The 13,902-nt window shown below is 38.0% G+C and overlaps 1 protein-coding gene across 3 annotated transcripts in view; it reads right to left on the reverse strand.

Moving 5' to 3' along the window:
* Positions 1-652: 652 nt before the first annotated feature.
* XRN1 (5'-3' exoribonuclease 1) overlaps positions 653-13,902 on the reverse strand; it is an 82,480-nt gene continuing 69,230 nt past the window's right edge. Inside the window, exons 31-43 of one of the 3 annotated variants that reach the window (XM_026649980.2) lie at positions 9,329-9,554; positions 8,531-8,632; positions 6,541-6,636; positions 6,128-6,242; positions 5,529-5,590; positions 4,882-4,992; positions 4,224-4,352; positions 3,785-3,941; positions 3,272-3,453; positions 2,877-2,990; positions 2,670-2,787; positions 1,617-1,777; positions 653-1,166 (exon numbers count right to left, since the gene is read on the reverse strand). In XM_026649980.2, the coding sequence (XP_026505765.1) occupies positions 870-1,166; positions 1,617-1,777; positions 2,670-2,787; positions 2,877-2,990; positions 3,272-3,453; positions 3,785-3,941; positions 4,224-4,352; positions 4,882-4,992; positions 5,529-5,590; positions 6,128-6,242; positions 6,541-6,636; positions 8,531-8,632; positions 9,329-9,554 (1,870 nt within the window). In that variant the 3' untranslated portion in view covers positions 653-869. The remainder of the gene's footprint in view (positions 1,167-1,616; positions 1,778-2,669; positions 2,788-2,876; positions 2,991-3,271; positions 3,454-3,784; positions 3,942-4,223; positions 4,353-4,881; positions 4,993-5,528; positions 5,591-6,127; positions 6,243-6,540; positions 6,637-8,530; positions 8,633-9,328; positions 9,555-13,902) is intronic. The other 2 variants (XM_026649982.2, XM_026649981.2) reach the window with 2 other exon arrangements.

Raw genomic sequence — 13,902 nt, forward strand, 5'->3', positions numbered from 1 at the left:
GCAACTTTATTAATATAATTTGAAGTGAGAACTTCTGTTTGCAAGTCAATTTGCATTTCCTGTATTCTATAAGCCAGTTATCTCCCATTAATTTATTCCCCTTTTCTGTTAGCAACCCATCTACTTTGCCATTTTGTAAAATTCATCCTGTAAAAATAATTCTAGATATGCAGTGATGTCTAACTTCTGAGAGTTTTAGAACTGCTACCATTTGGTATGAAACCTAGAAATGAATGTAGTAACAGCAAATCTGGCAGTGCCACCACACTTAAGTTTTATTCCACTCCTTCAGATCAGAAGGACCTAGAGACCCAATAAATACGAAATTTACAAGTAAATAAAAGCCTTCTCTATTTTATAAAAAAGGAGTTAAAATACAGCAAGGCAATTCTGAATTAGGATTCCCACTCTAATATTATTGCTGCTCACCCGCTATAGAATGTAAGCCAGTGTTCAGAGCCCTAGGCACCAATGGATCGTGTGGTGACCTTAATTCAGGATTTTCTGGCTTTTATCGGTTTAAGTCAAGATCTTTAATCAAATTTTAACATAATTTTTATATGTATTTATCAACAGCCTGGAAAAGCCTAGCAACTGAAATGTCTTTCACTCTTTCACTCTTTATTATACTTATTTTTTTAAAATAATGCTTTTTTAAAGGAGATATAAACACTGGGGTAAGAGGAAAAATAAAATCATACTTAAAATGGCTGATTTTTCTAAATAGCACTATGATTTTTTTAAGGATATATATCTCTATATCTCTATATCTATCCTTAAAAATCATAAATTTTATATATGTGAAATTTTATATATATACGAAAAACACTGGGGGAAGAGGAAAGATAAAATCAATCTAGCTACAGTATTTATTCTGAAGATTTTGGTGCACCAAAGTTGACAGCCAGTTTTCTTGGCTTTCGTTTGCTAGAAATGTTTGGTGTTGATTTGTTATGAGGAACGCCTGGAGTAGCTACGTTGTCTTGAAAAGAAACAGCAGACTGAACAGCTTGAGGAGATTTTAAAGGAGTTGAAGTATCTTGTTGAATGAGCTTGTTGGTGTCAGAATACATTAGCTGTTCATTCTTTAGTGGTACAGCTTGAAGGGAGCTCTGGAATTCTTTGAACTCGAAATTTTTCTTGCTAGCAGCCCTTTTTTTAGTTACCTTTAAATCAAATAAATATTATTTAAAAGAATGTAGTCTCACAAAACTGCAAATATACCACTATAAAAATGCATATAGAGCAGTTTAATAATTTTCTAAAACTAAACAATGTATCATGGGAGTGTCTTTGCAGCTATCATATCTCTATTATAAGATTACACGATTGTCACCCTGAAGCCTAGAATATTGTGGAGTCAGTGTGAAGAGATGGAAACAGCTACAAGCATGGTTGAGAGCTCTCTTTGTTCAGAATATCACCATGTTGAAACATCACTGGGATTCAGGGTCTGATACGGACCAGTTTTTAAGTTCTCGGCCATTTTCAACTTATGTATACACTTGACTTTACAAGTTACAGCCATGTGATAGCATGGGCTTTCAGCTTGTATATAAATACTTTTAACATCTTTTATAAAAATATGATCTCGAGACAATTCCTGTCATGCTTACCTGTAGAGGAATAAACTGGTTGTGAGTACCAACTGGTACAGTTCCTGCAAGAGGCATATTCCCAGGATATGAACCGGGATAGTAAGATTTGCCATGAATAGGCACTGGAGCTCTCCATGGCATTGGACCAAACATGTGAGATGATGGAGGCATCATATTAGCTATGAAAAACAACAAACAACTTTTAGTTTCTATTATTTCCTTTTAGGAGGGTGGGGAGTTCTCCAAACCCAGAGTATCTCCAGGATATTTTTTCACTTTGCATCTTTCACCACAAAGGCCCTGTTTTACAACTGAGGAGGGCAGAATGCACTCTCTCTGGATCCAGTCAACAATGCAGACTGAGGAGAAGTGGGGGAGCAGTGCCTGCTTGGGGAACTTGAATCCTACACTATTGCTAACTGCCTAATTGCTGGTCACTACTGTCACAACCCTTCTTGCACTCTACAAAAATAGCAGAGCATTAATGGTACCATGGGAATTTTCAGCAGGCTTTCTTGGGTTGTTACATCACGACATTGCTTGGCAGAGGGTGGCAGGCTTCCTACATAGTATCTCAGGGAAGTACTGAAAAGACTCAGGAGAGCTGGTTCAAAAAAATATGACAAAGAGTGCCTTGATTTGCCAATTCACAGATGATTGTTAGCTATAGGAGAAAATACTAGAGAACTGTTGAGATGATATGGAGGGGAAATCACAAAAGCAGAGCTTTCTGGCAGGTCCTAGAAGTAGATGCGTCTTCCCTCCTGCTGACCAGGACCAACAGTTCTAGACTGCTTCCCATTGTATTCAGGAGAAAAACCAATAGATAGCACATTGACATATGTCCTGAGAAGAACAACCGAACAAATGTTAAGGTGTGGAATTCTTTGTTTTTATTGTGTGTGTCCAGGAGAGGAGGTTCATGAATTTCCATTTTCAAGGAGGTTCAGAGGTATATACAGCAGGACCTAAAATGGTGTTCTCTAGAAGTCACCCATCTTCACAAAATCCTATTAGAATTACAGTCAAGTTTTCAATTATTTGAAAAAAGTGTATTAGTCAAATACCTACCAGTGGGTTGGGTGAAGACTGGAGGAATGGATCCAGGTGGTACAGGAGCTCCCATGGACTGATAATTTGGAAACACCGGTGGAGGTGGCGGCAAAGAAAAGTTCACTCCTAAAGAGCTCTAGTTAAGAGAGAATAATTTATTATAACAGGCTCAATGCAATAAAACAAGACAAAGATACTAGGTGTTATACAGTACACTGTTCTCACCAATCGTTGTAATGCAAAAAATGCAGCTCTCTCCTTGGCTTCATTTTCAGAGTGACACTGAGGTCCATGTACTAATAAGCCATTGGATAATTTTACTTGACAAACTGTCATGGTCTAAGAAAATAACATAAAATAGATTTTTTTCACGAAAGTTTTTTTGTCATCACTATATGCAAGCAAACAGAAGAGCTAAAAATTAAGAAGGATTAACATAAATTAATACAATAGTTTTTAGTATTTTATTTTTGGAAATGAATCAAACCAAACAAGAGGCACTAAGGTCTCATCTACACTGGGATTTTAGTTATTAGTGCAAATTCATAGCAAAGGGCATGATTTACATGTGTGCAGCTTCTTCCATCGGCCTGTAGTTCTACCTATAAAACAAGCCTTACCTGTGGTGTTCTGAGGAAGGAGAAATCTGGTTGTGGCATTCCAACCAGGGAACAAATACGAGAGAGTTCAGATACTGGGGTAGACAACGCAGACTGTGGGCCAAGGAGAGGGTGACCTCCAGTTTCCAAAACCTGAGCATTATGAGGGCCTCCTACACTATGAGGCTTGTTCATGTAAGCAGCTATAAAAAAGAAAGAAAGTAAGAAAAAAATAGTATCAGGCAAAAATATAAAATGACAATTCTAAAACACCAACACAGAAGCAAGTATATTTGAATACATTCCTGGTATTTTCAGAATGTCTGACTTTAATACTACGCATTCAAGAGATTACTTGGGTAGTGTAGGGATTTCCAGTGCTGAATAGTAAAAAGGGGATAGAAAATATGGAAAATTCTACTGTTTGATCCTGAAAACCAGTATCAATAGCAATCTTTTTACTAATTGTAGAGATAAGTTAACATAAGGCTCTTTTGCCTATTTTGTCGAGGATTAGCTGGTATATGTACATACCCATTTTTTTTGTTTGTCTATGCTGCATGGCAGCCCCATGGGAATCCTGCCTAGCAGAGGAAGCAGGAACTTCATTAATCAGTGGCTTCGTTTCATTCTTGGTTTCTGTGTCAGAGCCATCAATCTTCAAAATTTCTTTGAGCATCTGTGTTCCTTTCTTTAGAAAAGAAGAAAATATTCAGTAATCCAATGAAGTTTAGATAGCACTATTCAAAGTGAATAAAAAATACTGCATAATGATAACCAAAATTGCAACTTTTGATTTCCCTGAAAAGTAATATTTTACTATTAACTATATATGTTATTTGCTTTAATAAAAGTTAATTAAATATCATTATGTTTAATAAAGTAATATGTAGTTTTGTTTGTAAACAGAAGTATAAGAAGCTAAGAAAGCAAATGCTAAATTGTCACCCAATGGCTCCCACAATACACAAACCATAGCAAAAGACTGTGGAGACAGATGTTCTTCATTGGTGACTCTTTCTTCCTTTGGATAAGATGATTGCACTTCATTTTCTTTGGAAATTTTCAAAGATGCTAGAAGATTTTCAAGTTCATAGTCCTTCTAAGGAATAGAGGTAAGAAGATACTAAAAAATGAATGTAAAACTTTGTACTTAAAATAATAAATGCCATGACCAGAAATAACTGGTTTAAAGAAAGATTAAGTCTACTTCGGGCTATTTAAGTTTTGTCAGTGTCTGATCCTAATGTGGCTCTCTATATGTGAACTCCATTCAAGTCAATGGGGATTGTGGGCATAGAGCGACTTCCAGGTTGAAAGTATCTAAGCCAGGGGTAGGCAACCTGCGGCACGCAAGCTGATTTTCAGTGGCACTCACACTACCCAGGTCCTGGCCACCGGTCCGGTGGGCTTTGCATTTTAATTTAATTTTAAATGAAGCTTCTTAAACATTTTAAAAACCTTATTTACTTTACATACAACAATAGTTTAGTTATAAACACACGAAACCTTAAATTAGAGTGAATAAATGAAGACTCGGCACCCCGCTTCTGAAAGGTTGCCAATCCCTCTAAGCATTAAAGGGCCAAACTAGTCAGAAGCATGCTCACATTTAACGAGCCAACTCTTACCTTCCCAGCTATACAGGACTCATCAACTGAAGCCTTCTGAATTACAGGCACATTTGGACTTTCATTCCTCTTCAAAAGCTTAACATTATATTTATTTGCTCCTGCAAAATTCTGAAAGAAATTGCAATATTGATTATTACACACTAACACCTCACAGTTAAAATGTAGATCAGCTGAAAATAATCTGCAAATTGTATTTCACAAGCTATCATTCTTGTATCTGAATGGACTACACCCTAATGGAAAATCCATGATAACATCTATGTTTTGCAATTATAGTATCAGCTTTAAACATCCGAAGCCAGAAAAACTGCAGAATAATGAAAACAATGGAAGAGATTAAAAAAACTTCTGACATGCTTGCTAGCATCAGTCTTGGAATGACATGTCATAATATGTATCATGTCTGACAAAAGCATCACCTCTCATTTTCTGCCTGTAAAGGCTCCAAGAACAATGGTACAATGTTATATAAAATTTCTAAAGGATAAAAACTGCCACAAATACAAGAACCTTCTGATAGCTGGCAGCAGAATTCACTGAGCTGCTCAGTGGAGAAAATTTGTAAAATGACGAACTAGAAAATAGTAATAAAAACAATTAAATAATTATTGGAATACACATTCTCAATACAAGAGGAAATATACCTGTTTATTTGATATTTTGTGTGTTTGACCTTCATTTCTTGGAACTTTAGAATCTTCTTTAACTACAAATAAATTAGTTTACATTATCAGCTGCGCAAAGGACCATTTCTTTTTAACTGCTTTTAAAAGATACAAAAATAATCAAATTGACTCCAGAAACCATTATATGTCCCCAGTTAGTTTAAATCAGAATTATATTTGAGTTTATGTATCAAATATTTGTTAACTCCAACTTCACTGTTCCTATGCACTTTTCTTGACAGGATAAAAGAAGCAAACATTAAATTTATGTGATAATGCTTATGTAGCTTTACTCGTGTCTAGTAAACATGTTTACTTTTGCTTCCAAAGGTTGTACATGCAAAACATCCTCTATAAGTTTGATAATGTGGGTCAATTTGTGGAGAGGTCAGATATGCTTAAAAACAGCCAATCCTGGTCCATTTGGGCTCAGTGGGACCAGGATTTGACCAAAATATTACAGTAAAACCATTTGTTTATAAAACGTTGATGGCAAAGAAACTCTGCAGATATTTCTATAAACAATCAGAAACACAAGCCAGGTTTTTCAAAACTAGATTTCTAATTATAGTACTTACACTTTTTAAATGGCTCCTGTTTTCTTTGCTGGCCTTTAAGGGTACTGTCATTGAAGCCTGGTTTGTACAACTGGTTGTCAGTTCCTGGCTTTGTTTCTTGAGGTAGGATTGCACCCTAGGAATTGAAATATTCACACATTTAATATTAACCAGAAGACAGACACACAATCATTTACAATCTTTACAAGAGGTCATCACCTCTTTCTACAATTTTTAATAAAGTTTTATCATATTACACAAAACTAGCTAGTCTGATCTTTGATATTAGCCTAAAAATGTTTAACCTTGTGATGAATTCAGTGAAAATGAAGAGATAACTCTATATTTTACGTTGTCCATACATAACATATTTTCTCTCTAAACAGAAGGAACTTCAGTGAAAATGTTACTCACAATGTCAGTTATACACTAACCTTTTCATTCATATTTTGTTGAACATGTGGAGATTTTCCAGACCCTTGCAGTGATTGCCAAATGCTGCAAAATTCATCATCTTGTTTACTCTGAGCCTGGCAAAATATTTTTTAAAAAACCTATAAATACAACTTTTGCATCAATAGAGATACAAATAAATTCTTAAGGCTTGATTTTCAAAGGTACTGAGCAACTGCCCTTCCCAATGACTTCAAAAAGAATTTTAAGGTGTTTGTAACTTCTGAAAACTAGGCCACAAATATTTATACTATGACTTTCCCTAAGTGTTTCCCTAAAAATGTTAAAATGGGATTAGTTTGTTTTGATGTTTTCCCTTCACCAGTAACCTCTAAATATTACTAAAATGAAAGAGTATAACAAAATGCATTTCAAGTTTTCTTCCAAAGGCATGCATGTTCCCAGGCCATTATCTGTTTCATTGCTAAGGCATTGATCTTGCAAACCTTCATCCAACAGATCTACTCACTTGAGTAAAGTTATACATGCGTTTGTGTAGGAATGGGGCTCAAATATGTAAACAACAATTATTAAGAGGATCTTATGGCTTAAATGGGAAGATGCGTATAAAAAAATCAAAGATTTTTTTGGAATTTTTTTTTTTTAATTTAAATCAGTTTTTTTTTAATTTTGTCATTTAAATTATACTACATTTTTCTTTTTAAAAATAAACCTGTTTAAATGAAATCTGATTTAAATATAAAATATGTTAAGGCTTAAACTTACTATAATCTCTTAAATCATTTAAATAAAAATAAATATTCTGAATCAATGAGCCTCTATCAAAAACTTTGAGTTAAATGCTCCTTTTCTATATAAAGAAAGAATCAGGGGAAAAATTCTAACTCTTGAGGTCAAGCTTTATACATATGGCACAACAGATCAGCTTAAGTTACTCAGGAGACTGTCTCATTTTCAAGAGACTTAGGTAAGTAGGAACTTAAGCTCCAGCCACTTTCACTTAGACTTATTTGAAAATTTTCCCAGGCTGACCTGAAATAGTCAGTTTAATTCACTGACTACAGTTACTCCCTCTGTTTAATAAATCATTTAGTTGGAAAAGTGAAACATGTTTCAAAAAGAGAAGTTTATGGATCCAAAAAAGTTAAGGTTTTGTTTAATAAAAATAAATTTTATATGCTGTTTTGCATGTTTAATTAAATTCCAGTTACCATTCTAATCCAGCTTGACACAAATCATTAGCAAAAAGTTAATTATCTAGTAAATAAGCAAAATATCTTTCACCATTTTCTTACCTAAAATGTACAATAAGAATCTAAAAATAAGCAGCTATATAATTGCTTAAATAAATGAATACAGATAGTGTAGCACAAAGATGACCAAATCTAGCAAAAATGCTCTATTTAGTTGTAAATCAACACATTTTAATGGATATATCAATGACAATGCACCATTCTTTAGAAAATAACTGAAGTACAAATGGAAAAGTTAATTAAAATTGATTTAATTCAAGGCTTTCCACTTGGTGATTTAAATAATGATTTAAATTGCCTTGATTTAAATCAATCCATACTGAAATGGGTTAATACACTCACTTCCTTACAGACTCATTAAAGGCTGCCTCAGTCTGAATCTGGATTACAAAACACCTGTGTTTGACATGGGTAGTCTGGCAGTGCTAAAAATCTGTAAAGCCATGGCAAAAGGACACAACTGTAAATAGTGAGCCATTACAAATACTAACAAGCAAGCTGGAAATCCAGCCATACTCACAGCAACAGCTTAACTCTTACTGTGTATTCATTTGAATCCATTATCTTTTTATACTGTGATGATCAGGATAGTGTATAACTTCCTTTTGGCAAGTATACTTTGCTAAACAACAACCAATTTAATTTTCCGTTTGATTGTGAGTGATATTTGCACCAATGTTTTCAAAAGGTTTAAATCCATCTGCACATAAAATGAATATGGATTTTTTAATACCCAATAACAAATCATAACACTTACTTTTTGTTTCTGATTGCTGCCCAAAAATGATCCTTTCTGTAGTGAAATGGAATTGCCCTGATTTTCAGCCCTGAGATTGTAATGCTGTCTTCCATTCAGTTGCTAAATCATCGATTTAAAAAAGTAGGTAAGAGGTGTTTCATTGTTTAAGTTATTTTGTAGAATGATTTTTCTTCCACAGATTTACATTATGAGAAAATTCTTAAACAAGAAATCATCCCTCAAACTCTCATTGTTCTTTAAAGAAACTGCTCATTAAGATAAAATAGTTAAATTAGGCCTATGACAACTCAGTCTTATTCATGCCATTTTTCTTGTGTATTATATTTCCAAAATGAACTGAATTCTCACCAAGGTACAAAATAGATAGCACAGGAAAATTAAGTCTTCAATTTATTCTCAGCAGGGATACAATCCTGATCCAGAGGAACAATCACTATTGATGGGGGTGGGAAAAAAGAAGATAGTTGTCTTTCTGCCAAGGTTGCTAATAGAAAGGCTACTTTAGACACTTGCCCACTAGTAACTGGACTGAAGCTACCAACTTTTTTCACAAAGGCCATCAAACTGCTGTCAGAGGGACCAAGGTTTTGGGCAATTTGAATTTTGGATGGATCTGAATTAGTGTGTTAGTGAATTAGTGCAAAAGGCTCCATATATTACTGAGTCACTAAAATCTGTCTAAACATAACCATGAAAAATACAAAATTCTGTCAGTATCAATGAAGATCCAACCACAGTACTAACTCCATTTCTATGGAAAAAGGTTTGTATATAAACTAAAGAGAAAGATCTTACTCGAGTAGGAACAAAAAGGGAACGTGGAGAATGGTTGAGACCTCCTAGATGCACTTTTTGTGAGCATACAGATGATGAATCAGATGAGCATGAGTTGTAATGATTCACAGCTGGTTGTGGTTTCACTATGGCTGTCAGTTTCTGATTTCCTGTTTCGGACCGACTACCATGAGATAGGTTAATTAAGGCACTTGTTGGCAGACGATAACCTCTAGCAGGTGAGCACCTAAACAAAAAAGAGAAAAACAAGTTAGATAATTGTTTTAAGTTGTTGATTGTCCACTGCCTGTATGCCTCAGTTAATAGTACTTTTGCCTCTGGGCTAAAAGGCCACGGATTCAAGACTGATAGCAAGACCTGGGACCATACCTAGTATTAAAATTGCAGTAATGTCCTTTGGCTATGATGTTAACCATATGATGTTCCCTCCTGCCTGCCTTTGGTGACTAGCCAAGTTAAATATAATACATAATACTACTCTTTGAGCTTACATAGCCCCTTTCAAGCAATGAGTTCAAAGCACTTTATAAATATTAGTTAATCATCACAGCATGCTTTTGAGGTCACTATTGTTATAACTATTTTACAGGACGATAAATTGACACACAAAGATATTAAGTGATTTGCCTAAGGTCACACTTCAAGCCAGCACCAGAATCAAAAAACAAAACATTAGTGTCCTGGTTTCTAGTAACTTCTATATCACACAATTTCCTAAAAAAAAGTGTCCTAAAATGGAAGTTGTAGGGTACTCAGTGCTTTTGAAAATATGACTACTGATTTAAGTACCTAAATATGAATTTGGGATCCATAATAGAATGAGCTGGCCCTTAAAGGGAAATTGGGATCAGCCCCACCTGTCCCTACTTTGCCTCTCAGGGGATGGTTTGGGATGGTGGTTGGGTTAGGTGACCTGGATCACAGGGTAGCCCAAGAGCAAGGACTTCTGAACGAGGTTGCCTGCTCCCTCAAAGTAGGAAACCACCAGAGGGTAGGAAAGACCTAGAAGAGATCTCTCCATAGAGGGTCAGAGTCTGGAGTGGGCTGGCAGAGCTGGGACCTAATGCTTGATACAAGGGTGAAGGGAAGAGAGCTGCAGGGAACCCAGAGGGGATCTGGGGTCAGGAAGGACTGGGGAAGAAGCTGTCCCTACCAGCCATAAGGAAAGGCGTGTCTGGAGCTACTTGCAGAAGGAGCAAAATATTTTAGAGGGAACTAGGAGCTCAGGAACGGCATGGAAAGGGGACAAGATCTAGGGAGACATTGCAGAGGAGACATCTGCATAGACTCTTCTATGGAGAGAAACCCACAGAGGGTAGAGTAGGCTTCTGGTGGTGAGGGCCTACAACAACTGGAAGAGATTCACAGGGAGCACAGTAGTCTCCTGTAGGAGGAAGCCCTGAGATTAGGCTCCGTAAGTGGAAGCAGAAAACTTCAGTAGCCTAAGGGAGCAGAAAAATTATTTGGATTTTCATTTGGATCTTTCAGTTACCCCAAAAAGGGGTTGAACTTTATGTCACTTGGCAGAAAGGCTGAGCCACAGAAGACCATGTGAGAGACAGACAGCTTGCAAGAGGTGCTTCAGCTCAGGATACTGGTGACATTAAGCATGGATGCAAGGGGGTGCTCCAAACTGGGAGTGTGCCACACTGCACATGTATTTTATATTAATAAAGCAGGCTACAGAAGGGGAGAATAAACAAAAAGCATTGGTTGGTTTAGCTGCAGAAAAGGGGACATTGAGGCAGCAGCAGGATCTGAAAATGGATGAGGCAAGAGCCTGTTACAGGAGCATAACTGTAGGAGGTTATTCACCCTGTGCCGTAACTGAGGCTCTTCAAATGGTTGTCCCTGTAGGTGTTCTATTTTAGGTGATTCTGCACCCCTGTGCTTGTAATCGCAGATTTATAGTACCAGTGCCTGGTTGGGTTGCACATGCGCTGTCCCCGTCTTGCACCGCCTCAATTGGTTACATAGCACCATGCGACCAACCCCCCCTCAGTTTCTTCTCTATCTCAGAGTATCCAGTGTGAAAACTCTGAAGAGGAGGGGAGAAGGAAGGGTAGTGGAGCACCCACAGGGATAACCATCTCAAAAAACCTCAATTACTGCACAGGCTAAGTAACCTTCTCTTCTTTTTCTAGCAGTATCCCTGTGGATGCTCCACTTTAGGAGACTCTAGAGTGCCCCTCAGTGGAAGGAAGGGGCTTCAGAGTTGAAGTCGTGACAGATGACAAAATCATAATCCGCATAAAGCATCCGAGGATGAATTCTGCTCTATGGCATAAAGTTGTGTGAATGTATGGGAGGATGCCCAGGTTGCTGTTTTGCAGATGTTCATAATGGGGACATTGTTAAGGAAGGCTATCAAAGCAGAAAGAGCTCTGATGGAGTGTATGAGAGTCCCTGGAGGGGGTTGTAGCTGTTGTTGGTGATAACAAAAGTCAATGCATCTGGAGATCCATTTAGACAGCCCCTGTTTAGATATGGCATTTCCTTTTGATCGTTCTGCGATGGAAAGGACAATTTTGGTGACTTTGTGAAAGTCTTTGTTCTTTCGATGTAAATGGCTAGCACCCTTCCGACATTCAGGGTGTGAAGTGCTGCTTCTCTTTTATTCCCATCGGGTTTTGGGAAGATGGGAGGTGAATGGGTTGATTAGATGGAATGAAGAGGCAACCTTAGGTAAGAACTTGGGATGTGGTCTTTAAGTAACTTTATTTTTGAAGACTGTTGTGCATGGGGGAGTGTGCCATAAGGGCTCCCCGTTCCCCCCGCCCCCGTGAATTGTTGTTGGGGCAGTGAGGCTGTAGCCTCCGGAGAGCTGAGGTAGGCCCAGATGAACTCCAGTTTCTGCACTGGTGCAAATGCTGATTTCTGTGCATTTACTTGTAGGCCTAGACATGTGAAAAGAACTATTGTGTTTTAAGTAGCTTCTAGTGCCCCTTGTTGAATCAATGCTTTGAGTAAACAATCATCCAAATAGGGGAATATTATGACCCCTTGTCTGCATAAGGTGAGCCACCACCACCATGAGAACTTTCAAAAATACCCGTGGGGCCGTGGACAGTCCGAAGGACAGAACTTTGTACTGAAAGTGGCTGGCTCCTAGAACAAACCTGAGGAACCTCCTGTGTGAGAAATGTATTGTTATATGAAAATATGCATCCTGGAGGTCGACAGAGAACCAGTCTCCTCTTTCCAGTGCTGGAATTATGCTTGCTAATGTGACCATCCTAAAGTGTTGGGTCTTCATGAATTTGTTGAGTTTCCTTAAGTCAATAATGGGCCTCCATCATTCTGTTTTTTTTCCTAGGTTAAAAAATAATGAGAGTAAAATTCCCTCCCTCTATGTTGTGTTGGTACTAATTCTACTGCACCTAGGTGTATGAGATGGTTTATGTCCTGTCACAGTAGATGTTCATTAGAGGGGTACCTGAAGATGAACAGGGATTGAGGGTGTGTGTGGGGAGGGGGACCGAGGTAAATGGGATGGAATAACCAGTCTCGATGATCTCTAATACCCATCTGTCTGACGTGATAGTCTGTCAAACTGGATGGAATGGGGTCAGACAGTCTCTGAATGAATGGATGGGAGGTGGTGGGTGTTTCCAGCACTTGAAATCGTGGGTATCTCGGGCCCTCAACCAAAATTGTTATCTTGAAGTATTTGCTGTGCTATCGAAGACTGGGACAGGGACTGTCGTCATCTTTCAGGTCTCTGCTTCAGTCTTTGAGGTTGTGCATAAGGCACAGACCGGAATCTTTGTGCTGAGCCATACTTGTCCTGTTTTTTCTTATTCTTAGGCATCTATATGCCCAAGGATTTCAGCGTTGCTCTGGAGTCCTTCAACGTGTGAAGGGATTTATTGGTTTTGGATGCAAATAACTTGGGGCCTTCAAATGGGAGATCCTTGACCGTTGATTGTACCTCTTTGGGAAACCCAGAAAGGTGGAGCCAGGATGCGCATTGCATAGAATCATAGAATATCAGGGTTGGAAGGGACCTCAGCAGGTCATCTAGTCCAACTCCCTGCTCAAAGCAGGACCAATCCCCAGACAGATTTTTGCCCCAGATCCCTAAATGGCCCCCTCAAGGATTGAACTCACAACCCTGGGTTTAGCAGGCCAATGCTCAAACCACTGAGCTATCCCTCCCCCCCACTGAGCTATCCCATGACTACGGCTGGGGCGATGGAACATGCCGCTGTGTCTGCCGAGTCCAGTGAGACTGAAAGGCTGTTTGAACGAGAAGATGGTCCTCCGAGATGGTCGCCCTGAATTGTTCCTTCTTTTCTTCAGGCAGAAACTCAATAAAATCCAATAGTTTTGAGTAGTTTGTATAATTGTACTTGGCAATTAACACCTCATAGTTGGTGATCCTAAATTGTAGAGTTGCCGATCAATAAGCCTTACAACCAAAAAGGTCTAGTCTCTTCCAGTCCCTGTAGTACGGGGTGGTTCTGGAGTGGTGTTTTCTGCCCCATTCATTCACTGCTTCCACCACCAGGGAGTTTGGTGTGTGGTGTGAAAAAAGGAATTCCACTCCCTTAGACAGGACATAATACTTTTTA

The sequence above is a fragment of the Terrapene carolina genome, unplaced genomic scaffold (assembly GCF_002925995.2).
Source record: "Terrapene carolina triunguis isolate 2854851 unplaced genomic scaffold, T_m_triunguis-2.0 Scaffold88, whole genome shotgun sequence".
NCBI lineage: Eukaryota > Metazoa > Chordata > Testudines > Emydidae > Terrapene > Terrapene triunguis.